This window comes from Etheostoma cragini, chromosome 6, assembly GCF_013103735.1.
Source record: "Etheostoma cragini isolate CJK2018 chromosome 6, CSU_Ecrag_1.0, whole genome shotgun sequence".
NCBI lineage: Eukaryota > Metazoa > Chordata > Actinopteri > Perciformes > Percidae > Etheostoma > Etheostoma cragini.
The window spans coordinates 25,806,728-25,833,226 of NC_048412.1; the positions used below are offsets into that span (position 1 = coordinate 25,806,728).

The 26,499-nt window shown below is 40.8% G+C and overlaps 1 protein-coding gene and 1 long non-coding RNA gene across 3 annotated transcripts; both read right to left on the reverse strand.

Annotated features, from left to right (window-relative positions):
• Positions 1-4,557: 4,557 nt before the first annotated feature.
• Positions 4,558-26,499, reverse strand: LOC117945858. The gene is made up of 3 exons (XR_004656915.1): positions 26,381-26,499; positions 24,883-24,885; positions 4,558-4,613 (listed from the first exon to the last, which is right to left on the reverse strand). It is a non-coding gene; the product is annotated as an uncharacterized LOC117945858 (long non-coding RNA).
• Positions 8,359-20,097, reverse strand: tbx20 (T-box transcription factor 20). 2 transcript variants are annotated; one of them, XM_034873569.1, is made up of 8 exons: positions 19,660-20,097; positions 18,287-18,524; positions 16,386-16,550; positions 14,919-15,027; positions 11,803-11,961; positions 11,551-11,627; positions 9,679-9,794; positions 8,359-9,402 (listed from the first exon to the last, which is right to left on the reverse strand). In XM_034873569.1, the coding sequence occupies exons 1-8, from the start codon at positions 19,787-19,789 to the stop codon at positions 9,074-9,076; spliced, it is 1,323 nt and encodes a 440-aa protein (XP_034729460.1). In that variant the 5' UTR covers positions 19,790-20,097; the 3' UTR covers positions 8,359-9,073. The 2 variants fall into 2 exon arrangements, with proteins under 2 accessions (XP_034729460.1, XP_034729461.1); XM_034873570.1 differs by having other exon boundaries at positions 9,074-9,402; positions 9,679-9,791.

Here is a 26,499-nt window from a genome sequence, read left to right on the forward strand (position 1 = left end):
CTGCATCGCCCCTAAATCTACGCCTGGATTTAAAACACTTGCCATTCTGGTATTGTCCATTGTTCCTCTTCTAGTAAAATAAACCAAAAATGTTCTACAAGAAGAACAAAAAACTACAAAAACTACAATCTGTCTGCTTGTCCTTCACTCAGAGCAGCCACACCTGGAGCTGATTGCACAGACCTCGTTATGTACACCTGCATCAATCATCTCAAAACTAGGCTGTGCAGACAGAAACAGGACAAATATTCAAACAAGAAATCTGCAAATAGTCATCCTACTTTACAAACAGATCCTTTATGTTGAGTTGATTTCCACAAATTCGCTACAGCTGTAAGGTAACTTGTGATGTAACATGTTTCATTTGTCCCATCTGTAACGTAATGGAGTAGAAGTAGGTAGCAATAAAGTTGTATAACGTGAAAACTCAAGTAAAGTACCTTATAATTGTACAATACAGTTCAGAACTTACTATTCACCAGGGGTATTGGGTTATATAATGGGTCATTACTAAAACCATTTAGGATCAGCGGTATTCTGACAGCAGCGTCATGTCAGACTACACTGGGTCTTAGAAAGCTTTAGTGAAGCCATTTGTACTTAACAGAAATCCAACCATTTTGTGGTACATTTACTTTAGTCTAGGATACAGTCTGTCATCTGTTTGTCCTCAAGCAACTACGCTTTCAAGGTGTATTTCCTTGTGAATGATTTTCCATTGTTTGCCAACAGGTTTCACATTTCAGCACAAACTCTTGTGTGTGTGTGTTTGTGTCCTTTTTTCTTCCCTGAACCACTTTGTGGCCTGTTTGTTAAAAGCGCTTTATCGCTAAATTTGACTTGGCACATCTTGTCAGGACAGACTGTGGCTGATGAGACTCCTGACCTGCAGATAAAACATCCATTAAGTGGCTTGTCTGGGGCCATTCGGGACTCTTACCCTATTAGCATATTGTTAGCCATTTGCGAGATGGTGCAGCAATGGATGCGCAGTGCCGTTGTGCAGCCAGTCACCACGCCATAAAGAACCACCTCTCACTCTGCTGCTGTGCTAAATGACGTCTCTGACATTGTAATGCTCGCTCGGCCGTCCTCCGCCAGACGATTCAAACGACCGCTAAAAGCCCGGGCGAAGGGGGGGGAAAAAAGGGCCAAAATGCAAAATTGATGGAAATCACATTAGATTCAGCTCATGCTCCTCAATGTGTAAATTATGCCCCAAAATGGACTCTCTGGCCCGACTGTTGGCTCCAATTTGTTAGGCCATACCTCATGGTGGCTTGTCTTGCCCTTCCCCTCTTCCTTTAATCCAATCACAGGCACACTGGATGTTATTTATTTGTTTATTTATTTATTTTCGAAGGATGTAACCGATTGTTATCAGGGCAGAAGTGGGGCCCTCTTCCTGGTGAAACGGTGACTAACGTCCAGCCATCGATCTGTCAGTTCGTCTGCGGTGGCGCGTGATGCTTCTGGTGATAGACGACAGTGTGTGTGTGTGTGCGTGTGTGTGCACTTAGTCGAGTCAATAGTGCAGATATGAGTGTGTTTTCAGTCCATAGATTGTGGTTGAACATGTGTACATGAGAACTAACGGGGGCCCAGTTCTTGGGCTTACTGTTAACGAACAAACAATAGAAGCCCCGCCAAAGAGATGTTTGTCAGACGGATTACGGAAAAACTACTGGCCCAGTTTTCATGAAATTTGGAGGATGGGTATAGCATAGTCTGGCATTACCAGACCATCCTCCACAGAGCGGCCAGAGAAGGTCTGGCTAGTCCACACAGCATCCCGGGATAGGAGAAAAACATCCTCTGGTTTATTGGCATATCTTTAAACCAATCATAATTGTCATGGGTGGTGCTAACTGACGGACGGAACCATGGTGCCGCGGGACTCCCGCGAGAATACCCAGACCCATATTGTCACCCTCTGGTTTATATCCACGACCTTCCACTTGTGTACACAAGTCAGTTTCACTGTTTGTGACGTGATGGGGACAGAATGGAGCATAGAAATCAAAGGGAGCCAACAGGAGCCGGAGATTAAATAAAAAAAATGACGCTGCCATGCGTTGAGTGCTAAGATACCATTTTGAAAATCAGCGACAGAGGAGACAATGGATAGAAGGTAAGATACTAGTCAGTCTCTCTTCAGACTCAAATACGGTAGAATCGCTGTGCTCCACATGGGTTGGGCCTGCAGGGTTGGGCCAGCGACAATTGATTCCCGTGTCACCCTCTAATGTAGATTTGGAGTGGATCCCAGTCACAGGGTGTGAACACAAATTATGGTTCACTTACGTTAACATAGCAAGGAAGGGCGTTTGGTCTTGGCGGAATGTATGCCATATATATCGTAAAATCCAGTAGATGGTAAAGTTTAATAGTGACAAAAAAAGCTAATTTTTTCTATATCACAATCCACATTCGCAGGTATCGGTATTACCTATCAACATAAACAACGTAGCATAAACAACACAGCCTACGAATGTAGCTGTGAACCTGTCCTCTTGAAAACCTCCCACAGAAGTCGTTAGCAGCATCCTCTAATGGCCGTGAGAACGACACATTTCCATGTGAGGTGGTGGATGGGTCAAATAAACACAGGAGACCGGGGTTTGTGTGTCATTTGAAAATAAAAATAAACTCCTTCTTCTTTAACAAGTGCGTAACTGGAAGGGAAGTAGCATCTGATTTGAACTCTTCCCTTAGCATCACCAAGTCCTTCTTTTTCCTAAACGTAACCCTAGGGGGTCTCCAGAGTCAATGCAGGGGGGCCTCCAAATTCTAGTAAATCTTAGAAATAATTTTTTCCATATTTTAAAGTCTTATAATGAATCCAACATATCATTAGCAAATTTAGTATAATATGTTAAATAAGTAGTATAGCTAAGTATTCTATGCAAAAATGTATCAAGGCTTTAGACTACCCCACAAGTTATTGTAGGCCCAGTTTAACATGCAACTTTATTTTGTATAATATATTTAGTAAGGGGGGGGGGGCTCCGTCTCTCTTTCAGTTAAGGGGTCCTTGATTTAAAAACCGTTGAAGACCCGTATCATCTTCTTGGGGCTTCCTCCCGTACAGTTTGGTTGACCTAAAACCCTAAATAGTTGGCAAAAACGTTTCTTAGCCATCACAGAATTTAGCAGATCATAAAAAAACAAACGTTTTTAAAACGCAGGCTGCCACACAGCCGCCTCCCATCCAGCTGTTTCCCAGCTGTGACATGTACACTCTCTGGTTGGGCCGGGATGTCTCAGGCTCAGAGCCAGCAACTCTGCTTTAAGTGTCACATGATTACACTGTCTAAAACACCTTTTTTTGGACTTTCTTGGTGTGGTGCACTGTTCGGCCCAAAATTTATAGTGACCCTGAATTGATATCCAGGCAGAACCAAAACTGGCGAGAGGCCGGATTTGGCCCGCGGGCCTTGAGTTTGACAGGTGTATTAGAGGGTAGAAAAAACATCCCAACTTGTTGTATGGTTCGGAGGCCCTTTTGCTCAAACTTGATACCGAAAGCAGTCGTCATGGAAAGTGTTTACATGGTAGAACAGTACAATTGTAACAACACTTTTTTTTACGTACTAAAGTGTGTCTATGGAAATATAAAGCCACACACATATCATGCAAGTAATTAAACTCTTACTCCCATACAAGGTTAATTGTAAGCAGGCTTGTGTGATAAGGTTTTCCATATTTTCTTACAATAATGGAAATACATCCAGACATATAAAGTGGTCGCGCTCGCAGATTTGCATATCAGAGAAGACTATAATGGCCGAGGACTGAGCTCCCCGAGTGCCCTTCTAGTTTTGAGTTGATTTAATTTCTGACTTTGTTTTTTAATTTTATTTCCAGGAGGGGATGGACAGTTTGGGACCCACTCAAACATCTACATCAAGTGCTGCTGCTTGCCGGTAATGTTTATGCTCAAAAAGCATCGGCAAACTGCCTAAAATGTAAATCTACAATACTTGTGTTTTTCCATTTGAAGATATTTGTTATGCAGACCTATTAGCTTTGCAGAACATTAGGATTTATCATCTCGGAGTTAACTTTCATAATTTAACAACTCCTCAGGGTTTCTGAGTAGATGTTCTTGTTCTAATTTAGTCCATCGTTCATTTAGTCCTTTCAGGAAGGATCGCGATCTTTACTTAACATTGTGTCTTTTGCAGCACACATTTATAGTTAAACAAAAACAAGGCTGATGTTGTTCTATACTTTCATTATTATCAAAAAAACTACAGAAAAATGGCCTTGGTTGTAATAAGTTTAGGTGTTATTAATTATTTAATCAGTTAAAATCACCAGATTTTGAGTTTTAACTAGAAACGAGATTGCCCTGGTGCCGCAGAAAATTCCGTCGGATGCATCTTTTCGCCCATGTCCGTTTCCTTCCGCTTCCTTTGTGTTGGCGGTCTAAACTCTGGTGGATTTCTGAGGACTGTGGTTACCTGCTCCTCAGATCTCTGCAGGGTGAATCCAGACAGCTAGCTAGACTATCTGCCCAATCTGAGTTTTCTGTTGCACGACTAAAACAACCCCTGGACGTACACACGTTCCACCAAAACGAGCTCCTTCCCGAGGCTATTTTGCAGCGGCTCCGCCCACAACGATTGTGATTGGTTTAAAGAAATGCCAATAAACCTGAGCACCTTTTCCTCCCATCCCAGAAGGCTGTGTCCACTCACCACCCTCCTCCCCTCTGCAGTGTGTGGAGGAAGAAAAAGCACCCAGCGGTGTGTTGGCGGCGTCCAGCCCTGCACGTCTTAGGTCCCTACCCTGACACACCTGATTCTAATTCTTAACTCGTTATCTAGCCCTCGACTTGCTTCAGCTGCTTGATAACGAGCAGATCATTTGAATCAGGTGTGTTAGAGTAGGGAAACGCTTTAGGCCCTGTTTACACGTGGTTATTTAAAGTCTCCAGCCAGAGTGGCGATTTTTGAAATCTTCGTTTTGCATGGAAACGGAGGCTTATTTTGGGGATTCTGATTGGCTAACAAGGGCTTGAGCTTCTTGTTTTGGGCATGCTCTTGACGGCCTGTATACACAGGTACTTATAAATGAACACTTTTCTGAAAACTGACAGCTGTGCACAATGTTATTTTTGAAAGTCGGGGAGGTTGAAATGTCCGTTTATGAAAACAGCCGCCACGTGTAAACGTAGTCTAAAGCATGCAGTGCATCCACTCTCCAGGCATGGGTGTCGGACTGGGGGAAGGGGACTGGGTACCCAGGACCCTAATCTAAGAAGGGCCCAAAAAGATGCTAATGAATGGATGTGAAGGGGCCCATAGAAGATGCCTTTCTACAGGGACCAGAATTTTGTGCTACGCCCCTGTCTCCCGGAGCATAGTGGGACACCACCCATGAGGTGGATGTAACGCCTGCAGAGCTCAGACAGGAGCAGTGGTGTAGTCTGCATGACACACAGGTATACACAGTGTAACCACTTAGAAAGCTCCAGGATTTCTTTATGCCCACTTAAAAAAGCCCAATGACACCCAACAACATACCATTTCCATTTTATTTTTGATATATCTTAAATTGTCCTCTGTTGTTTTCCTCTTTGCTTAGGCTTAAATTTATTTCCAACGTAAACTGGTTCATAAAAGTGTATCCGAATACAGGAAATGAAGTCATTAATGCTCAAGACTTCCTTGGGGGAGAACACACAGACCCTCCACTATGATGTGCCCCCTGCCCCCCAAAGGCAGATTCTGAATGTATATAGTATATATAGCGTGGCTGCCTCCATTATCCTTTTAAACACAAAGCCAAGACAATTTGAATACTTAGGACCCTTTTCCTTTTATTTGATTTGCTAAAACCTTTTTCCTTTTTTTCTATGCATTGTCATTTAGTTGTTGATTTATGAGGTATGTAAAAAAAAAAATGTAAAGGATTTTACCATATGAGAGGACTGCTCTGTTTGAATCGTTCTGTAAAGGTAAATATATAATTTAGACTCATGGACTTATTGATCGGATGGCCCATTTTTAATAGTTTCGGATCAAAATCCTTGCTGATGTGATGCAAAAACATCTGGAGGCTTTACTTGTAAAATGTTCCTCGATGGATATAATTTGGGTAATAGCCATTACAACAGCAGGGCACTAGGTGGTGCTGTAGGACATGTGATAGGTTAAAGCCTTTAGGACACTCCCACAGCTGATTTCAGTTATATAGCTGATTAGACCTCGGGAAATGTCGATAAATCAATCAATCAATCAATCAATCAGTCTAAACTCGCCCATTGAGTCCTGGGAAGAGGTCTAATCAGCCAGATTAATTTAAAACACCTGTGTGCGTTTTCAGAGCATTTTGAATCCCAATTAAACTTTGGACACAGAACATTAAAGTCTTCTCTGGTAACTTCTAGGCAGCGGATTTCTGTTCTGGCTTCTTTGTGTTTAATATTTCATTAAATAATCTATAATAAACTATAATAAACTAGAAGATACAGAATTCCTTGAATTGCTTAGTAGAAGAGAAAATGTCCCAGTATCTGCTTTAGCTGGGTGACACAGAAACCTTTATAAAAATGTTCTAATAGTAATTAAACACTTTCATGATTTAATTTATTTCTGAGACTCTGTGATTCATTGAGAGAGACAATGGCAGTCAGTGAAAAAAAGAACTCAAAGAGTTTGGGTGGTGATATATATTTCTCAAGGTTTACAAATAACTTTTTTTTAGATGCGGCATAGTACATTAGACATCATTTCCAGAGAGCAAAATAAATATATTGCACTTAAAAATCATCAAAACACAATCTCGCTCGGTGTCGTAGTTTATGGCATACGAAAGAAAGCTTTTTGGGGACTAAGCGTGTGGTTTAAAAGGGAAAAGGTGTTTTACATACCGATGGAAACCAACATTCAGATAAATTGTAAAAAACAAAGATCAGGTTGCACATTGGTGAAGAAACAAGATTTGGTTTCCAAAGCAAAGAAAAGAAGGTTCAAAGTACAACCGATGAAGAAGTATAACTGCTTGCACATTATTGATATGCAAGGGGTCAGAACAGAGAGATTGTGTCCCTGTATTTCACTTCATGTGATGTACAAATGTGTCAAACTGGGACATGGACAGTGTTCGTGAAAACCAGCTCATCTATCACTTTCATTTGTTGGAAATCTGCACAGAGCAGCGTTGGTGCAATGGTGGAATTTCTGGCTTTTTTTTCTTTCTTTTTTTTCTCAGAGTAGCAGCAGAGTAATCAGTAGTTGGTTTAGTTGTAAGATTTTAACTTTTCAATAGAAACCGTTTCTAAATTATTTTGGCATTTCTGCACTGCAGTTTGTTGTCGTTTTAAAAAAAAATGTAAAAGAGGGAGAGAGGGGGAACGACAGACAGACACACACACGTGTGTATATATATACATATATATATATATATATATATATATATATATATATACTGTATATATATATATATACACTGTAGATACACACAGCTCTAGGGTTTTAGGACTCAATTATAGACAGTTGCTTGATAAAATGGAGAGTTTTGCTGTGGAGTTCTTGAATATAATCATAATATATAAATAATAACATAATAAAAAGATTTACTCAAAATAACAGCATTAATTGTCACTAGCATCATCTCACATGCGTAGCTTGTATTTCTTCTTATTTTTCAAATAAATTACTCTGACTACTCTACTCTCCTCGAGCCATTTTCACGCCCCTGCCCTGACACGCTGTGTGAGTCCAATCCAGCGGCTTCCAGCTTCTTCCTGTCTCGTGTTTTAAATGAGACTGCAGAGAGCCATTATTTCCAGGTGTGGATGCCCTGTTGGCACGCTCTGATGCAGCCATGAATCAGCTCGGTAACACCTGCTAAAGACCAACTGTTAAAAGGCTGCAGAGGGCTGTCGGCGACTGAAAACAACGTGGAGACAAACGTGGTTTGGAACTGCTGTTACCCTGCAAATGTTTTCTGAACATAAAAGCGATTCCAATGCATGGCCACTGAGTTAAAATCCTATCAGTGGAAAGAGATGTATGATGGCTACCATTTATGGCTGGTTTCACACAGTGTATTAAAATATGATACTATAAAACTGATGATTTGAACACATTTTGTAGTTGAATCCCTCTTAGCCCGGTCACACCAGGAACTAACTGAATTTCCTCAGAATTCCATAAAACCTTTAATGCAATAGCTTTGATAATTTTGCTGCCAAACTTCGCCATTATGGACACTGGTGTGACCGGGCCTTTAAAGTATGCAAAGAGCCTTCACCCCTGTTGCAGATTAGAGATTATTCATCCCATATTATTCCATATAAAGTCCAGCGTGTTTGTCTACTGCACTCAGCATGCGTCCTATGATTAATTTTTTTGCACTCTACAGTGAGTTAATGTTGCATTTTCAAGTTTGTACAATGCACTCCAGCGTGTTTCTGACATAATCTTCAACAGAGTGTGAAGTCTGAACTGTACATGTGGCTGGTTTCTAGAAAGCAGAGGAAAGCTGAGATTTGGTTAGAGATTCTGAAATGTTCACAGACTCCGACTATGCCTCGGTGTCCAACATACTGTAGCATCGGACGAGTCTCTCCAAACAATCCTTATCTTAGGATGCATTGTTGGATCACGCAGCAACCTGCTGTCTTTAAAGCCCCGGTGGAGTCCCTACAGGGACTGTTACACCTGCAGAGGGTCTTCTAAATATTGTTAATATAAGTTTAGGTTGAGGATCCACTTTCTGTTCTCCGGGGGCCAAGATCAAACAAGCTCCTTGTATTGTCTGACATCAGGCTTTATAGTTCGTTTTGAGGTTGTAAGTGTTTGTACATGTCACTAAAGGGTTCATAGAAATCACAGGACCTGCGGACACATCAGCAGTTCGTCACAGTCCTTTTTCGGGGGATTTTCTGGATCAGTGCGCCACATTCTCTTCACCTCACTTGCAGCAGGTGAACTATTTACAAAGACCAGGGGGAAAGTTACAAACAGGATGAGGAGTGATGAGGCGCAGTTGAGAAATAACTGGTTGCACTGGATTGGGAATCAGAGCAAAGATCTGCCATCTCCTCCCCATGATGGAGTCATACAAAGGGCGTCATGACCGTGGAGGTGTGGCGGAGTCCCTGGATGGCGGCATAGGGCCCCTGCTGGAAGTAGTGGTGGTAGCGGGGCATGTGGAAGGAAGGGAAGGAAGGCCCACTGCCCTGCATGGTTCCAGCCAGAGCGGTGGGCGTCAGCGGCATGCCCAGTCGGCTGTAGGGGGGCAGGGAGCCCTGGATGGGGTGGGGCAAGGAGGCGGCGCCGGTGCCCATGGCCGACAGGGACTGTGGGTGCTGGAAGCCCGAGAAGCCTGAAGTGGTGGTGACCCAGGAGCTCAGGGAGAGGTTGTCTGAGGCGGTGAACGCCGAGCCTGCAGGAAAAGGGGTAGATGTAAATATTAGGGTGGTGCATACTTAGACTAAAGGATTAAGCTGCTAATATTCAGAAACTTGAGTGCCAGCAGGTCAGAGATTATTGAGAGACAAACAGATCACATCAGATATTTTCATGTGATTTGTTAACGATAAGAAAAATACTAAATAAAAACCAGCCTAATCCTACGTTAAGTTCTTATTTAGTTATTTCTGCAGGATCCCTCTCATCTCCTGTATCTGTGCTGACTGTTTTGGGTGTGACAGCCGCTCACCTCTGGTGTGTGCGGTGTGTCCGTCCTCGCTCAGGTTCTCGTCGTCGCCAGCGTAGGTTCGGATTGGTGACCGGGCGTACGAGTGCTTGTGGATCAGATTCTCAACACTTTCCCTGCAGCAAAAGCCGAAGAGAGAGCCCCAAAATAAATCTCTTTTTTTCTATTTTAGAGTTGCACCCCAATATGAAAACAAACAATATTTGGTGAGACAAATATTCTCGTTTGAACTTTGCAATGTGAAAAAAAATGAAAATGATCCAGAACTGTGTCAGCCTACAAAGCCTCACTCATTAATAATGCAGTCTTTTTTCTGACTATGCTCTGTATGCATGTTTCCATACATGCATGTAATATTGTTGTTTACATGTCTGAAAATGTGTTTCCACTCTGAGTAGTTGTTTCATCATGTTTGTATAGACTGTGCACGTAGATTTTGGCGTTAGTGTGTATATTAGTGTTTGTGTGTATGTTGACCATCCCACAAAGTGCATTAGCTCATTTGAGTCTTGTCAGAAAGCACTTCTCAAACACAGTGACACAAATTGTTGGGGGAGGTAGTGAGCATGTGTTTGTGTGTGTGTGTGTGTGACGGTGGGTAGAAAGGCAAGTGGTCTGCTTCATGAGAGCCAATGCGTCCACATTAGCAGCCCCCCTTCTGCAGCCCCCGCCCCTTCCAATTAAGTTAGGAAAGTGCAATATCTGTCAGCAGAGGAGTACAAATGTGTGTGTTTTTATCAGCGTTGGGCCCCTCCGGCACAGAGGCCGCAGCAAGCTCCCACAATGCATGGGAGGAGGAGGCGAGGGGAGGGAGCGGGTGGGTATGTGGGCCTTGCTGGTTTCAATCAGTCACTGCAGCCAATTGAATTACTGTGTGTTTTAGTGCAGTGGCCGACTCCAGACTAATGTGATTTCTGCAGCTCCCCGAAGATCAATTGATCAGGTCTAATTCACAGCCCTCAAAAAGAGAAAGACAGAGAAGAAGAAGGAGGAGGGGGTGTCTGGCTGTGTTTCGGACATCTCTGGTTTGGGATGTTTGATTGAGGGAAATGGGCAGATGGTTTGATTTTGTCAGCTGATTTTGTCCGGAGTGTCACAATCAGGAATTACGAGAAGTGTGTTTTAGCAGTGCCATTAAAAATCCTTTGGACGGGGATTTGTAACTGTAAGTGTGTGTGCGTGTGTGTGTGTGTGTGTGTGTGTGTGTGATTGTTTGTGGCATTTGCATCATGCACAATATGGTACAAAACTATAGTATGGGGTAAAGAAAGAAACAACAAAGGAAAGAATGAAAGAAAAAGGCAGCAACTACACCAAGGGAAAATGAGAAGAACAGGGATGATGTAATGAAAAACAAGAAATCCAAGGACAGTTGGAGAGAAGGAAAGACAAGAAAAGAGATTTAAGAAAAGAGGAAAGACAACAACATAAGAAGGAAAGTCAGGAAGAGAAGGCAGAATTAAGACAGAAAGAAAGGAATGACAAGAGACAATATTGAACTAAAAACAGAAAAAGGCAAGGCATAAAGAGGAAAGAAGGATTCAACTGATAAGACAAAAAGATTGAAAGAAAGAGACAGCAGAGAAAGAAAATGACAGAAAAAAGCAAGACAGCAAAACAACTCCAAGATATGAAGGGAAGACAAGAATAAAAGACAGCGTTAGAAACCAAAAAAGGAAAGACAATGAAAACAATGAAAGCAGGAGCAGAAAGACAAGATGAAGAAGCAAAGAAATGAAGGAAATATAGAAACAAGGAAGAATGAAGAAAGAAGGCAGAATAAGAACAAAAAGATTCATTCTACACATTTTTTCATTGTTCACCGTGAATAACCCAATGGTAAACAAACAGTGCAGGACCCAGAATCCCCTGTACCTCTCCATGTCGGTCAGCCGCGACGAGTCCCGGAAACCTTTGGCGAACGGGTTGCTGTCAATCTTCAGTTTAGTGATCTAGGAGACACAGCAGGAGAGAAAAGTGTAAATCTTTCTTCAGAAAAGCTCCCAAATGGTGCGTGTAGCTTTTTTATTGTTTTAGAAATTCCACTGGAAACCAACGGCCAAACCAAAGAAGAGAACACGTGGTCTATGAGCCCCACTGGTCCCAGTCAGCCGGTCTATCACTCACCAGCTGGTTCTGATAGGCCGTGACGGCGGTGAAGACGGTCTCAACGAAGACGAAGGTGCGGAACTCCTCAGACTTGAGGTTGAGCAGCGAGGCGGTGTGGTCCTTCTTCTTGATGATGTGGACCCGCGGCTGGTACTTGTGCATGGAGTTGAGGATGATCTGCAGAAGGACAAGCAGAGCTGGAATCAATGCCAGTCAATGGGAAGAGTAAGGGGGCAACAGTCAGACTGCCAGGGGCAACCAACAGGCAGTCTGCCCAGTGTTAACACATCAGGCTCAGGCAGGTGCTGATGTACGTAGAAAAGTACCCCGCCACTTCTTGGTAATGAAACAATGAAGTGATTTGGTTATATTTCATTGTAATTCAAATGTCTTAAGCCAGGGATCTTCAATAGAGAGTCCGGGACCCCTAGGGGGTCCTCGGAGTCAATGCGGGGGGCCTCCAAATGATAGTACTTTCTTTTTCTCCAAAATTTTAAAATCTTAATATGACTCTAACATATAATTAGCAGATATATATCCCCACTAACAATAGGCTTACTGGCCCATGTGTAAGGTGTCACTAAGGTAGCCATCCACACATACCGTCCATCCTAAGTGTGTATGTTTAACATTTAAACATGATTATAAAATCATGCCAACTATTAGCCTATTTAAATAGCTAAATATTCTATGCAATAATGTATCAAGGCTTTAGACTGCCCTACATTGTACATTGTAGGCCCAGTTTAATATGCAATTTTATTTTATACAATATATTTAGTGTGAGAGTCCCTGCTCCGTCTCTCTTTCAGTTTAAGGGTCTGCCTCAAGACATTTGAGGAAATGGGATTTCTGGGAAATTATTTAGGTTTTTTAACTATCATCTGACATTCTATAAACTAAGTTATTGAAAAATATAAAACATACTAGACATTTCATCCTGTTTACATTAATCGAAGTTAGATATTTTACCTAATTTTATTATTATTATTATTATTATTTCATGTATATTGTATGTGTGTATATTTTATCCTATGTACTGCTGTAACACTGTAATTTCACATTTTTTGGGCTCAATAAATATCTATCTATCTATCTATCCATCTATCTAACAGTATGTTCTGCATTATATACTTAAATATAGAGTCAAATCAACTGTGACAATATGTTTTGCATTTAATAAATATCTATTTAAAACATCTACATAAAAAGACTTAAATTGCTCCAAAATAATAAACAACTGCATTATAAACAAAAGATTTACCTATAAATAAATATTGACGTGAATACAGTAACCTAGAAAAATGTGTAAAAAATGGTGAGTTAGAGAACCTACACACTGAGCACGGCATAATGCATCATGGTTTACTCAAGCTCTCTGACTTTGTGCTGATTTGCCAACATTTTGACATGGAAAGCCTTCAAATCCGACAACTAAGCGGTCTGATTGAAAGGGATGGGAGGTCCCAACGAAGATGAAGAAAAAGAGAAGACAAGAATTAAAAACTGAGTGTGAAACATGACAGAGAGAGACCAGGATGCATTGCAGAAAGACGGGAGGGTAGAAGGACAGTGGCGGAACGAGGAGAATGTAGAGAGAGGGGAGTGTGGACAGATAAAGTTGTGAACACTGCAGCAGCTGCAGGTCAGAGTTTTCCTTTATTCAGTTGTTTTGTCTGACTGCAGTGCAGAAAACACTTTCTACATCTTTGACAGTGGACATTAAATATTAATAAATAAACAGATGCACAACGTTGTGTTTTTAACACTACAGGTGCAACATAATGCAGACCTTCTAGGTATTTAAATCACCAACATTGTTGTTTCAAAAGGATACAGCGTTTTGCCAGTGAGGTAAATCATTTTATTTGATGAAGTAAAAAAAGTTCTGTTAGAAAAAAGAAAAAGTATTATTTTTTTTAGTATTGAAAAAAGTGTCTCTCTTTTGTCCAATAAGTCATGCATACAACTGCTTGTTTACATATGAGTATCTTCTGGGGTGTTTTTATTTTGGATACAGTTAATTTATTTTCGTGCCACAACAGATTTAATTATATATTTTTCCAAATTTCAACGTTAATTACACAAACAATAAAACAAACGTTTGTCTGATCATCACATTATGGGAAATATTATTTCTGCATTTGTATAAATTAATTTTGCTCTTTAAAATACAGATGCATAAGACCTCTACTCATGATATATATTTTGTTATCAATACATTATTTTTCCTTAAAACAAGCAGCTTTAATGAACTTTTTCTTCTAAACTATATTTTAATTTGAATATCCAAAACCTGCTACATCTCACTTAAACAAGCTATGGTATCCACTATAGGAATTACTAACAATAAAAAAAAATAAAAAAAATAAGTAGTGTATGTATCTGTAAAATAAATGAAGAGATGTAGGCCTACACTTCCATGTAGCCTAAGTAGCGTCATGACGCTATGTTTGGTTAAAAGGGAAACGTGTAGGCACGCGCCGTCTCAGATAACAGTTCCCTTGTTTCCCAGGATGTGTCTTCACTGTTGGCTAATAAATGGATACAAGTTCAATGGGTTTTTAGTTGTGAAATGTTTTTCTGCTCCCTGCTTCTGCTTGGCAATTTGCCTTTAGTGAAAGGTGGGTTAAAGGAGCAATTTGCCCTTGTCTGAGGCGTAATTACAATATCACACCGGCCTTTGAACCTGACGGAGAGAAAAGCCAGCTATGTCATATGACTTAGCCTAGCCTACTTACTGCAACATATTTCTGTAAAATCAACTTTTTTAATATTTTCACGTGTAATGTGGTCGATATCCAGACTTGTTTAACGTTAACAAATCCGGATACAAATTCATGCACACACATTTAAAATGTGTCTTATCGTTTAAGCTGCAGTTTAAAATGTAAAACTGTTCGAAGGCACAAGCCAATTACCTTTGTGGTAACGTTAGCCAAGCCATAACGTTAAGTTATAGACTGAATTGTAGGCCTAACTAGCTAGCTAGCTAGTAGGCTAGCCTATTTTAACAGTGTTATGTAAAAGTAAAGTCTATGTAAACATATGTTACTGATAACGTCGGTTAATAATAGGCCTACGTGTTTTTATTTTTTTTATTTCTAGAGACTAAAGAGGAATAAAGTGCTCACATGTCCGTGCTGGTCCAATTCGTTGTTCGTCAGTTTGACCTTCTCGAAGGAAACCATTTGCTTCATGAGCTGCTCTCCAGTGAAAGGTGAGTCCGGGTGCACGTACAACCTGCACGAGAAGAAAAAGAAGAACGATGGATCACATCCTCAGCTGTGATTGGCTAAGAGGCGTTCGAAGAGAACGTTCGATACCCAATCAACGCACAGCGGTGGACAGAGCGAAATGGAAAATGAAAAGTCGCTCAGCAACCACGTTCTATCTCTCCATAAAATAACGGGTAAATATCATGGTGCATTTTTTTTTAGGGTGTTTTAATATTGGAGACTAGGCCTACAATTAAATCGAAATGCAATATATTTATTTAAAGGCAAACAGTTTTCTCACTAACGCATTTAATTCATAAAGAAAAGTCTTTGTGTCCGCTGCGTGTAGGGATTAAAATGGAACACTAAAAATAAAGAACTCTAGGCTATCTGATCTATGTTAGGCTACTCCACACTTTTCCCCAACACATGTGTTTGATTTAGCTAATTGAGGATGTTTGGACCTTTATGCTCGGAATTGAAGTGTAGACTATGGCTGCATGAATGCAGATCAGGATTCAAGAAATAGGCCTGGGCTACTAAGGAGACTCTTTATGAGTTCACGCGGACACAAAAAACAAGTCTTGATTATTTTGTTTGCCAGCATAAAGGCAGGAAGAACACGTTTAATGACAAACAGTGACTCCTTTTAATTTAGGCCTATAGTTTGCCGGGCTACGGATCAAATTTGAGTGTAGGCCTATTAAGTCTTAAATGCTGAAATCAGCCCGTTAAAGATGCTACCCGTCATGTCTTAGCCTTAAAAAAATCTTCCCTTAGCTAAACCCCCCACATTTTCAAGAAAAAAAATACAGAGGACACGGGTGCATGGCACAGTGATCATAATGCTAAGAATAGGGTTTCAGCTGGCCCATTCTTTGAATTGACATTTTTATGACATCAGTCAGCATGGCATGAATGTTCCCAGATGCTTCCTGATGAAGATTCAATTAGCCTACTGCAGCGGTCTCCATCACGGTGGTGGCCTCGCACTGCTCTTCACGGATGATGTTCGATTAAAATAAAAAATATATATAGGGCCTATATACATCCTGAAGGGCTAGGCTATAGCCTAAGCCTGTCACTTTTTCACAACAGTTAGCCTTCAAATTATGGCTGTATGGATTCATTATCCTTCAAATTTGGAGGTTTACGATTTTTTTTTCTCAATTTATTACCGTTGACTGTTTGAAAAAAAAAAACCTTTAAAGACTTCAAGCCTAACTTCCTGTCACCTGTAAGCCCACGGTGTTTAAACCATGAGCAACCACAACATCTAGACTAGGCCTATAGCTTTTCACGGCCCCCTCACTAAGGATTTACGGAGTGTTTTGTGTCCAGGAGGGCTCTGACAGGTGTGCAGGCCGAGTCTCTGTAGGCTACCTGGCGGGCAGAGGAGGGTCGGCCTTCCCGGCCACCAGCCAGGAGGAGCGGTGGTAGGCGTACCGGTACCGCTTGTTGTCTACCGGGACGATGTCCATCAACACGATGTACTTGGAGTCCTGGTCCACCCCGGAGAAAGAGACCCTGATGGTGGGAAACATCCTCCTGATGGACAAGTGATAGATATTATTTTGAGCCCGTTTTAACATTTATAATAATATAAGGCTTAATAATAGTCTAATATTCATAATTGTAGAATCGTGTTATATAGCCTATGGCTTTATGGCAGAATCAAATAAAACCGTTATGAGGCTATTCATACATATACTATATATCTATATACACTATAGGCCTACATTGTGTATGAATGTAGGCCTATACACACAATATATATATATATATATATATATATATATATATATATATATATATATATATATATATATATATATATATATATATATAGGCTACACACACAATATATAGGCTACACACACACAATATATAGGCTACACACACACACAATATATAGGCTACTATACATATAAATATAGCCTATATATTTATCCAATCCCCCCTCTCAGAAAAGAAAATTCTGACCAGAAACCAAAAGAAAAATCTATAGCCTAGGCCTAAACATTTTTTGGGATGTTCCTATTTTTCTTAATAATTATTTGTATAGGCCTACTATATTTTATTTCCTAAATGCTATTTCAAGGCCACGCATGTCTCAAATGGTGGGCAAATCTCTTTGGCTATTAAGTAATTGTTTTACTTTATTATTATTTTAAATGATCCAATTGAAATCCTTTCATGTGTAGGCTTTTTTTTTGTTTTTCACTGTAGACTCCAGGTTATCATCAGTGCTGCAACCCGGCTGTTATGTCTCGCGTGTAGGCCAAGTTATGCAGACATATGTTAACCTTATGAAACAAATACCAGGTCTTAGCCATATGCATTCATATTCCAGGATATGATAACATAAACTGTCGGTTTAAGTGCCCAGCCAGCCGCGGCGCATGGGTGCAGCCTTGTATGGCCACCACCAGCTTGTTCTTGGTGCGCGGGACTGTGAGGCCAGTAAACATTAGATTAAGGTGCAGCTATCAGGCGACGGCCCGTCCATGCGCACTCTGCACAGTGTCTCCGGTCACGGTTTGAGTCGTTGCCCTGACTGGGGCCAACCCGCATGCCCTTTATGGACCCACTCTTCATCGTATGCACTGTTTAAGCTTCAAACTGAAGATGTAGGCCTATATCTGAACACCACGAGAGGACAGTACATGTTTTGCTTGTTTTTTGCCCCCATTTATTTTCCATAACAGCATACACGATTTTGCACATAAACTGTGTCTGTTAATAATAATAATGTAGCCTAATAATAATGTTCTATATACTTTATTAATCCTGCAAGGGGAACTTACATTTCTGTTGCCATTACACACATTACACACAGGCCTGAAATACACACACAGACTCAGTAGGCTACTATACATGCACTGAATGGAGAGATGTCAGAGTGGGGGGGCTGCCCATGGAAAGGCACCCCGAGCAGTTGGGGGTTCGGTGCCTTGCTCAAGAGCACCTTGGCAGTGCCAGGAGGTGAACTGGCACCTCTCCAGCTACCAGTCCACCACCGTACTTTGGTCCCTGTAGGGACTTGAACCAGCTGACTGAGCTACTGGCACCCCAAAGTCAATAAATGATCTTTTATAAGATTTGTCACTTCTGGTTATCACCAACATCTAATAAACCTGTAGATCTAGTATAATGTTATTTACGCGTAGCCTATATTTTTAATTAGCCTATATTTTATTATTATTAAGTCATATTGTAGGCCTACGGGACTGTGTACAAAATAACACTATTTAGAATAATTTAAAGACAAGTCAGCCGTTTACCTTCCAGACTTGGTGATGATCATCTCGGTGCCGAGCTCGTGAAATTTGTCCCACAGCTCTTTGGTCTCCAGGCTGCACGAGATCTTCGCCATCTCCTCGCTGGGGATGCCGGGATTGGTGGGGATGAGCGGCTCCGTGCACACCGCGGGCGCGCTCCCGCTGAAGTCCCCGTGTCCGTCCAGGGAGGACAGGTCCGCCAGAGACTGCTGGTTGCAGGACGATTTCTCCACAAATTGTTCTTTAAAGAAAAATATAATACAGAAACAGAAAAATAAACAGAAGTGTGAGGATATTTTTTATTTCATTTTCAATGATTGTCATCAGTGAGAGCAGCAGCTCTGTGTCACCAAGAATAGGATACGTGTTAAAGTCCGCGAGCCTGCCTGCAGCCTAATTTACAATCTATTAAAATGGCTAACACATTCAAACATTTCCTTATATTGTTATCCTGTTATTACGAGATTATCAACACTGTTCCATGTCTCCATGGTAATTAGACATAAAATGGAATAACATTTGAGCTCTTTGTTTTGTAGGCCTACAAATCTATAAAACATGTTCGTCCTTAATAATAATAATATAATAATATTTTCACTGAAATTCTAAATATGAAAAAGGAAAATAAAAACACGGACTGTTCTGACAGGTTTGTATTCTTTTTTTTTCCTCAAACAAATTCAAATTGGTGCAGCTTCCCATGTTGAGGGGATTTCTGGGACTGAGGCTGAAACACTTTGCGTTATGAAAGCTTCAAATAAAACACGAGTCGCTCACGAGACTGAACATAAAATGTGGATATTCCCAGTTGACACACTGACACGTCACTGTGTCAATCAAGCACCTCAGTCACTTCTCAATCTTTCAATTACAACCGTTTTGTGTTTTTAATCACATTTATCATCATGGAAAATAGAGTGTGATTTCCTTAAATATAAACAATTTCTCAGTGGTAATAACATAATAATAATAATAATAACCTGTTGTTTTTAATTTATTTGGGGAATTATGGTGATGTAACGATGTTCTCTCTCACCTTATTTGCTTTATTTTCTTATTTAACCTACCTGTATATTCTGAAGCATCATTCGCGTTTTACCTCCCGGTCATATGACAGAATTCATCCCGATTCATTTTCCTATTTTGGTGTTCTCAGCATGTAACACTCGTATTGTACTGTAGACTATTTATTCAAGTTCTATCTATTTTTTCTCAGCTGTTGTAGTTTCCTCACCTAACTCCCACATTAGCCTCCAGGGACTTTGCGTAAAACAACTTTAACATGTGTAATCTTACGCACCAATTCACCTGAATCAAACCAATCGAATAACTTTTCTACTTAATGTCCCAGTAGTCCGGCCCTCCTCCATCCTTACCGAGAGGCTTGATGGTGTTCTCCTCCGTCTCCTTGTCCTTGTTGGGCTTCCCACTGGACATCAGGGCGGCTATGGAGAAAGCGTTCGCCCTGGATGACAGCTGCGGTTTCGGGGATGACGTATACTCCATGTCGGTGAAAAGGCTTTGACCAAAATAGTCCCCTTTAAATAATAATAATTATAATTATAATAATAATAACAATAATAAGAAATCCTGCAGAATTGCTCAACTCCGCCTGATTTTGGCTCCAGGAAAAAGGCGAAAAGAAAAAGACGCAGTTTGTCCTCGATTTCGCTCTTTGCGCACGGTCTGCTCGCTGAAACGGGGCAGGACTCGCCACTTTGGAAACACTTGTCACTGCCGAGTTGTAAGTCTTGTTGGCTGCATGTTGAAGGGCGAAGGAGGCGGACTGACTGTCCTGCGGTGCCAGATCTGAGGCCGGCTGCTCTTTGGGAAGCTCCAGTCCGATTCCCCCTCCCCTTATAATTCCCCTCTGCGCTCCAATCACTGCCTCTGCTTCCACGTCACACTCCCACTGTCCCACAGCAGCTCTGATACCGAGCAGCCAATGATTAAACCTAGAGCTGTCACGGACTTAAAAAAAAAAACGTATATATATATTTCCAAAGACTTAGTGTGTGTGGTCTCAATCATATGTGAGATTTATTTATGACTGTCTGCAGTGAAAATGGGAAATGACACCCATCTGGTGAGGAAAATATAACTCGTTCCACTCGTTGCACAATATAAAGGAGGGAAATTAAAAGTGAAATTTACTTTGTGTTTGGAGCCCTCTCATGGACCCCTGGAGGGCCCCCAGACCACATATTGGGAACCACAAACCCAGGATGTCAACAGCAGACACGTTTGCCCAAGATGGTGCTATTTGATAATGAATGGCAGCAGGAAGGCGATGAAGACAGCTTCATACATGTTTTCATTTTGTTAGGGGCAGACTAATAATATATAATATACACGTTATCTTTATGTCCTCCCCTCCCCTGTTTCCAACATTTTCTTTTCTTTCATTTTCTATAATGTCATTCAATAGTTTCTGTAATAAATAGGCTCTAATGTAAGTAAAGCTTATATTTTGTCTTTATTTTTAACACTGTACTTAAGACTTTTTCTCTTCCTGTATGCTTCTGGTGTTATATTGTAAAGGTATATTACATTGACATTTTATTCCTAACACACATCAGGAGCAATATAGAGTTCAGTACTGACGTGCACAGTTACACAGCAACACTGTCACCATGTCTGTAATAGTTTAGATTTTACATAAAAGTACATGAGGTGTGAACACTTTTCAATTTCCCTATTGGCGAGTATAATCAACATTTTTAAATTAGAATCGAACACACTTCCCATCACTTGTACTCACTTTATTAACGATGTCCCCACAATCAGAGCACACCAGCAACACTTTCACCTTGACATCAATAAGGTCTTCAAATATAAAAACACACACACTATTGAGCTTTTCCACTTTTCCACTAAACACACGTAGAAAATGTACAGTCTTACAGACAACAGGTTCACATCAGAGTTTATTTAGTTCCTGCAGCTTGTCACTGTAAATGAGAGTTGGGATTCCTCAGGGTCCCTGTGTAGACTGAGCTCTGCGATTACATTTAGATCACTACAGCCACTTACTCATAATGATGATGTAATATATGGTAGTCATATTTGTTTTGTTATTGGGTTGTAGGGGGGGGGGATCCCCAGACGCCTCCCGGTACGATATCATCACGATACTTATGCCAAGATACGATATTATTGCAATTTTAAAAATATTGATTGAATATTCTGCAACGAATTGCAATATATAACCTTTTTCCAATTTCAAATCATTTTTCTAATTGATTCTAATTTTTCATTTGTCAACATCTGTTTTATCAAAAATGATACATTCCTCTGTTTGTTCATATACTTTCATTTTGATGCTGCAAAATGGGATTGTCAAACTGACAAACTGACCCTCACATGTATGATAAAAGATCCATACTTGCTGCCTGTGTATCCATACAGTATTGCCACTGAAAATATCGCAATACTTTTCCCCCTATCCCTATTGGGTTGAAATTTGCAATTTGTTATGTAGACTCATTTCAGATACAATCAGGCATCAAGGCCCCTCTGGGACCTCTCTCAGACATAAATGTAAGGCGCTGTTTATCTAATAAAAAGTACAAGTGATGGAAAGTATGCTTTCTGTTACTTCTGAAAATCTTTCAAATGCATCAAAATACAACACACCAACAGCACAACTTACAGAACAACCGCATCAACACACCATGTCAAGTGTAGGACTGTTTTTTTGCCTTGTGCTTGCTCTTTTGAGAGTATTGTTGATGTTAACACTCAGGGAGAAAATACTTCACAATTCCCAGTTGTGCTATGTATTTTACACTGTTTTGTCCCATAGCACAGAGGGTTTCCAACTTTGTTGTTTTAAAATAATAATGTCTCAATAAGGTAACAGTGATTCTGCTTTTAGTCCTCATCATGTGGTGTGAAGTGTGTGAGAAATGCCTTTACAACACACATGCACGCGTACACACACACACACACACACACACACACACACCTTATAGAGTGAAGGAGCAACAGTCTTGGGTTAATCCGTTCTGTGACACACACCAGTGAGCCCTAATCTTTCACTCTTTCTTTTTCTAACACACACACACACACACACACACACACACACACACACACACACACACACACAAAGGAAATGCCCATTGTTTTTATAGTAATAAACAGCACCAGCCTGCTTGGTTTAAATGGTGACAACAGACCAACCAGCAGTCTTTGTTGTAGGTTTCCCCGGCTGTTATCAGTTTTCACTGTCTTTAGTTACTCATTCAATTTTATATCAAAAAGAAAGCTTTCAAGAGGAATTAATTAAATCTTTTTTTCCCTTTGCTTTAGACTTGATGTTGGGTTTTACCCTATGGTGTGAATCCTGTCTAGGCGTCGCCTAAAGCAAATTAATCTTTAAAATGTTTTTTCTTCCTCAACACGACATTCATGGTTTGGTTAACAACAGCCAATCAGATAATCAGAATCAGGGACAAGTATGTGTATTGGACTGCGTTTTCTTTTTAGTTTCTTTAATCTACCTCTAATTTACATAAATATAGAAATAGACATGCTGCTAACGACAAACAAGCTGAACAAAACAAACAATCTCATACACTTTTTGTCATATGAATCATACAATATTTCAAGATTTTTTTCTATGTTTTAGGAATGTCCAGCAACACAAACGACCAGTCCGTCTGTGCAATCCCTGCAGTACAAAACCCGTTTAGGTATAAACTACTACATAAAGCTACTTGGTTGTGTGGCTAGACTAAAAAGATGGCCGACTCGTCCCCACTTTCTCCCACTGTAGCCTACAAAAGTGAAGCTGAAATATCCCTGTCACGTGCCGCGTTGTGCTTTGTGTATTCTCTGCAGGTGTGTGTGATTCTCTGCAGGTGTGTGCTCCTGAGGACAGGCCAACAGCTGAGGCTGATCAGCTGATCAGTGCCCCACAGCTGAAGAGAGGGCAGCATGGCTGTGTGCAGAAGAGAGGCTTCTGTGGAAGCCTGCGTAGAGACCTGCTCTGGGCTGAACTTGTGATACCTGTGCCTATGTTCGTCTTCCTTTGGAAGATTGTTTTAAGTTGCCTCTTGTTGTGCGGGCACAATAAATTTGCCTTATTTAAACATTTGCTTTCTGTCCCGAGTTTATTAAACTGTTTGCGTCCTGCACCCCTAGACTACTTTGGGTTGTAACATTTTGTGGGGGCTCCTCCGGGAGATGAGCTATTATGTACATACAAAGGGGAAAAAAGGCAAGTGCATAAATATTTACATATATGTGTGTGTATATATATATATTTTTATGTATGTATATGTGTAAAACAAGCAACACTCACCCACAACATACAATGTCAAGTGTTTCTGTAAATTGTAAACAAATACAAATAGTTCAAAGAAACACATGTTAATCGGCTACAAATCAGTGTGTATTTGACTGTAAAATGCTTAACTGTAATATGACCTACATGAGTGTGTGTTTTAATGTGAGTGTACTGAAACTAAATGACAGATTTAACAGTTCACTGTTGTTTTTACAGTTAATAAAACTGATTTATCAATTGATTCAGAGAAAGAAGAAGAAGCTTACGAGGAGCACCTGAAGGCATCATGTTTCCAAAGCGCTGACTTCAGATTTTTGTAAAGATGTCATTGTGAGTGTGTGTTTGTTACTGTGTGTGTGTTAATGTATTTGTGTGTTACTGTGTGTGTGTGTGTTACTGTGTGTTAATGTGTGTGTGTGATACGGTGTGTATTACTGTGTGGGTAGAGTGTTACCGTGTGTGTGTTTGTGTGTGCGTGTGTGTGTGCGTGTGAGGTGAACAGAATCACCTCTCTTCAATGTCACTGTCTCTCCTCTCTGTGAGATGGAGGCTCACATAAACACCGAGCCAGAGCCCGGCGGAGCAGCTAAACCCATTAGGAGACTCCTGAATGCAAATCCTGCTGCTGCAGATATTTAATAAGAGACCTGTGCTGGCAAATTAGATTACGTTTGCAATTGCCAGTGGATAATGTGCTAAAAGCTTTCCCACTTAAGCGTTACTCCTTACTGAATATTATTCACACTTTGAGGGGCCGGTGCAGCCTTAAAGAAACAGCCGGCCTGAAAGTGAACTGGGGGAAACAGATGGCGGTCAGTGTGGGTGCCTCTCACAGCTCAATAGGATGAGACACACAGATTAAACTGATTTTGGAGGATGCATGGGTTTTCTATTTTGGTGGTTGACTAATCATTAACCACAGCGGGCTGACTCCAAAACAGTTAACGCATTAACTAACAGCACTACTATTAATAAATGTCGCAGATGGAGGCAGATGATTCCACTAATGTCAGGATCAAAAAGACTCCAGCATCAAGGAAATTCCTGAAACAGATTAAGTTCAATTCAATTTTATTTGTAGAATTAATTTACAACAAGGGTTATCTCAAGACACTTTACAGATGGAGTAGGTCCAGACCACAATCAATAATTTACAAAGACCCAACAGTTCTAGTAGTTCCCTTTAATTACATCCAAAGCAGGTGAAGTTATTTCATGCAGCTCATTAAAAATGATGAAATATTAACTTGTTCAGGCAGATTTTGCAGTGGCTCACTCTCCCAGGGTGATGTGGCTGAAATGTATGTACTACCTGGATAACATGTCTATTTAAACAGGCCATTTAAGTCTTGGTATGATTAAAACCATAACACTCGATTAAAAACAAAATTCCTGGAAAAAATGATTCATGTTGGAAAAACTAAGCGATCTCTTCGGTTGTTCTGTTTTCAGTCTAAGTGGGTTAAAGGACTTGTTACATTAGATCTGCATTTTGCAGTGTGTGCTGCTCTTCCTGCCACACACCAGTATTTCTCAGCAGCAGAAGATAACAGGATGTGTGACGGCTCACCACAGTACAACCTGCAGCACTCAGGGATATGACGACGAAACCATTGGAACAATTATTCTTCGGGATAAATGGCCGCGGCGTGAAAAGGTCAGCAACAAACGACAGCCAATTCCCCGCAGAGTGGAATCTGAGGAAAAATAATCGCCCCATGATTGAATTGCATCCTGGGACATTTGAGCCACAGTAATGAAATGGCTGTTGTTGTGACCCGACCCTTTTCAACTCCCTGACGATTTTTTACCAGATTACAGAGCAGGCACCAGGGGTGACTATTTGCCTACAGGAACACATTTAATATATGTGCATAGGTTGGTTTTGTCAATGTAAATCCCCATTATCACAGATACTTGTGCATATTACATGTCGGCGTTCACCTGCGGGGCTAACGGGGCCACAGAGGAGTGGTATCTGAGAAAAGAGATTCATGACTACGGTATAATCTTAGCCACACTAGCGGCTAATGCCTGCAATGGAAATGTCCATCTGTTGCTGGTTGGCCCAGGCTTAAATATCTTAAACAACTATTGGACGCATTGCAACAAAATTCTGTGAAAAAAGGTCCCATATTTTACTAGTTTTCAGATTCATACTTGTATGTGGTTTTCTACTAGAGTGTGTTAAGATGTTTTAGATGTCAGTGTGAATATACTTGTATTCACTCTCCCGAAAGGTAAACATGGACGAAGAATTGCATTTCTTCCAAACCATAAGAGGATATCCGTTTTGTATTCCTACCCCACATACGACCCATTTTATAAACTAGAACCCCAGCAGCGGCCGGAAATGCGAACTCATATCTAAACCAGAAAATGTATTTGTTGTTACGTATGTTGCGGTTTTAAACACGTTGCTAATGTTGTAAATGGTCGCAGTTTGGTTAAGATCATGCTTTAGGCTAAAATCAGATGTTACTTTACTTATGGTTAGGCACATGATGGGGAATATACAGTAGTCTACATCCATGACGTTCCACCTCCGGGAATGCTCATGTGCCGTTAGAAATTTCGCCGGATGTCTGTTACCTTGGGCTTTCTTTGTATTGCCGTTCTAAACTCCGGTGGATTTCTGAGGACTGTGGTTAACTGGTCTTCAGATCTCTGCAGAGTTAATCCAGACAGCTAGCTAGACTGTCTGTCCATTCTGAGTTTTCTGTTGCACGACTACAACTTTTAAATGTACACGTTTCACCAAAAAAAGTTAAAAAAAACAACTTCCCGAGGCTATTTTGCTGCGGCACCACTGCTCTGTTTGGCGCTTAGCACCGGCCAAGATGATTGTCATTGATTTACAGAAATGCCAATCAACCAAAGCACGTTTTTCTCCCGTCCCGGAATGCTGTGTGGACTAGCCGGACCC

Excerpts from the sequence above, each read along its gene's own strand:
- tbx20 (XM_034873569.1), bottom strand. The coding sequence starts at position 19,789 with ATGGAGTATACGTCATCCCCGAAACCGCAGCTGTCATCCAGGGCGAAC. Across the intron at positions 11,628-11,802 it reads CGGCCTATCAGAACCAGCTG|ATCACTAAACTGAAGATTGA; the intron begins GTGAGTGATAGA and ends TGTGTCTCCTAG. Across the intron at positions 9,795-11,550 it reads CGGCTGACCGACATGGAGAG|CAGGGAAAGTGTTGAGAATC; the intron begins GTACAGGGGATT and ends CGGCTTTTGCTG.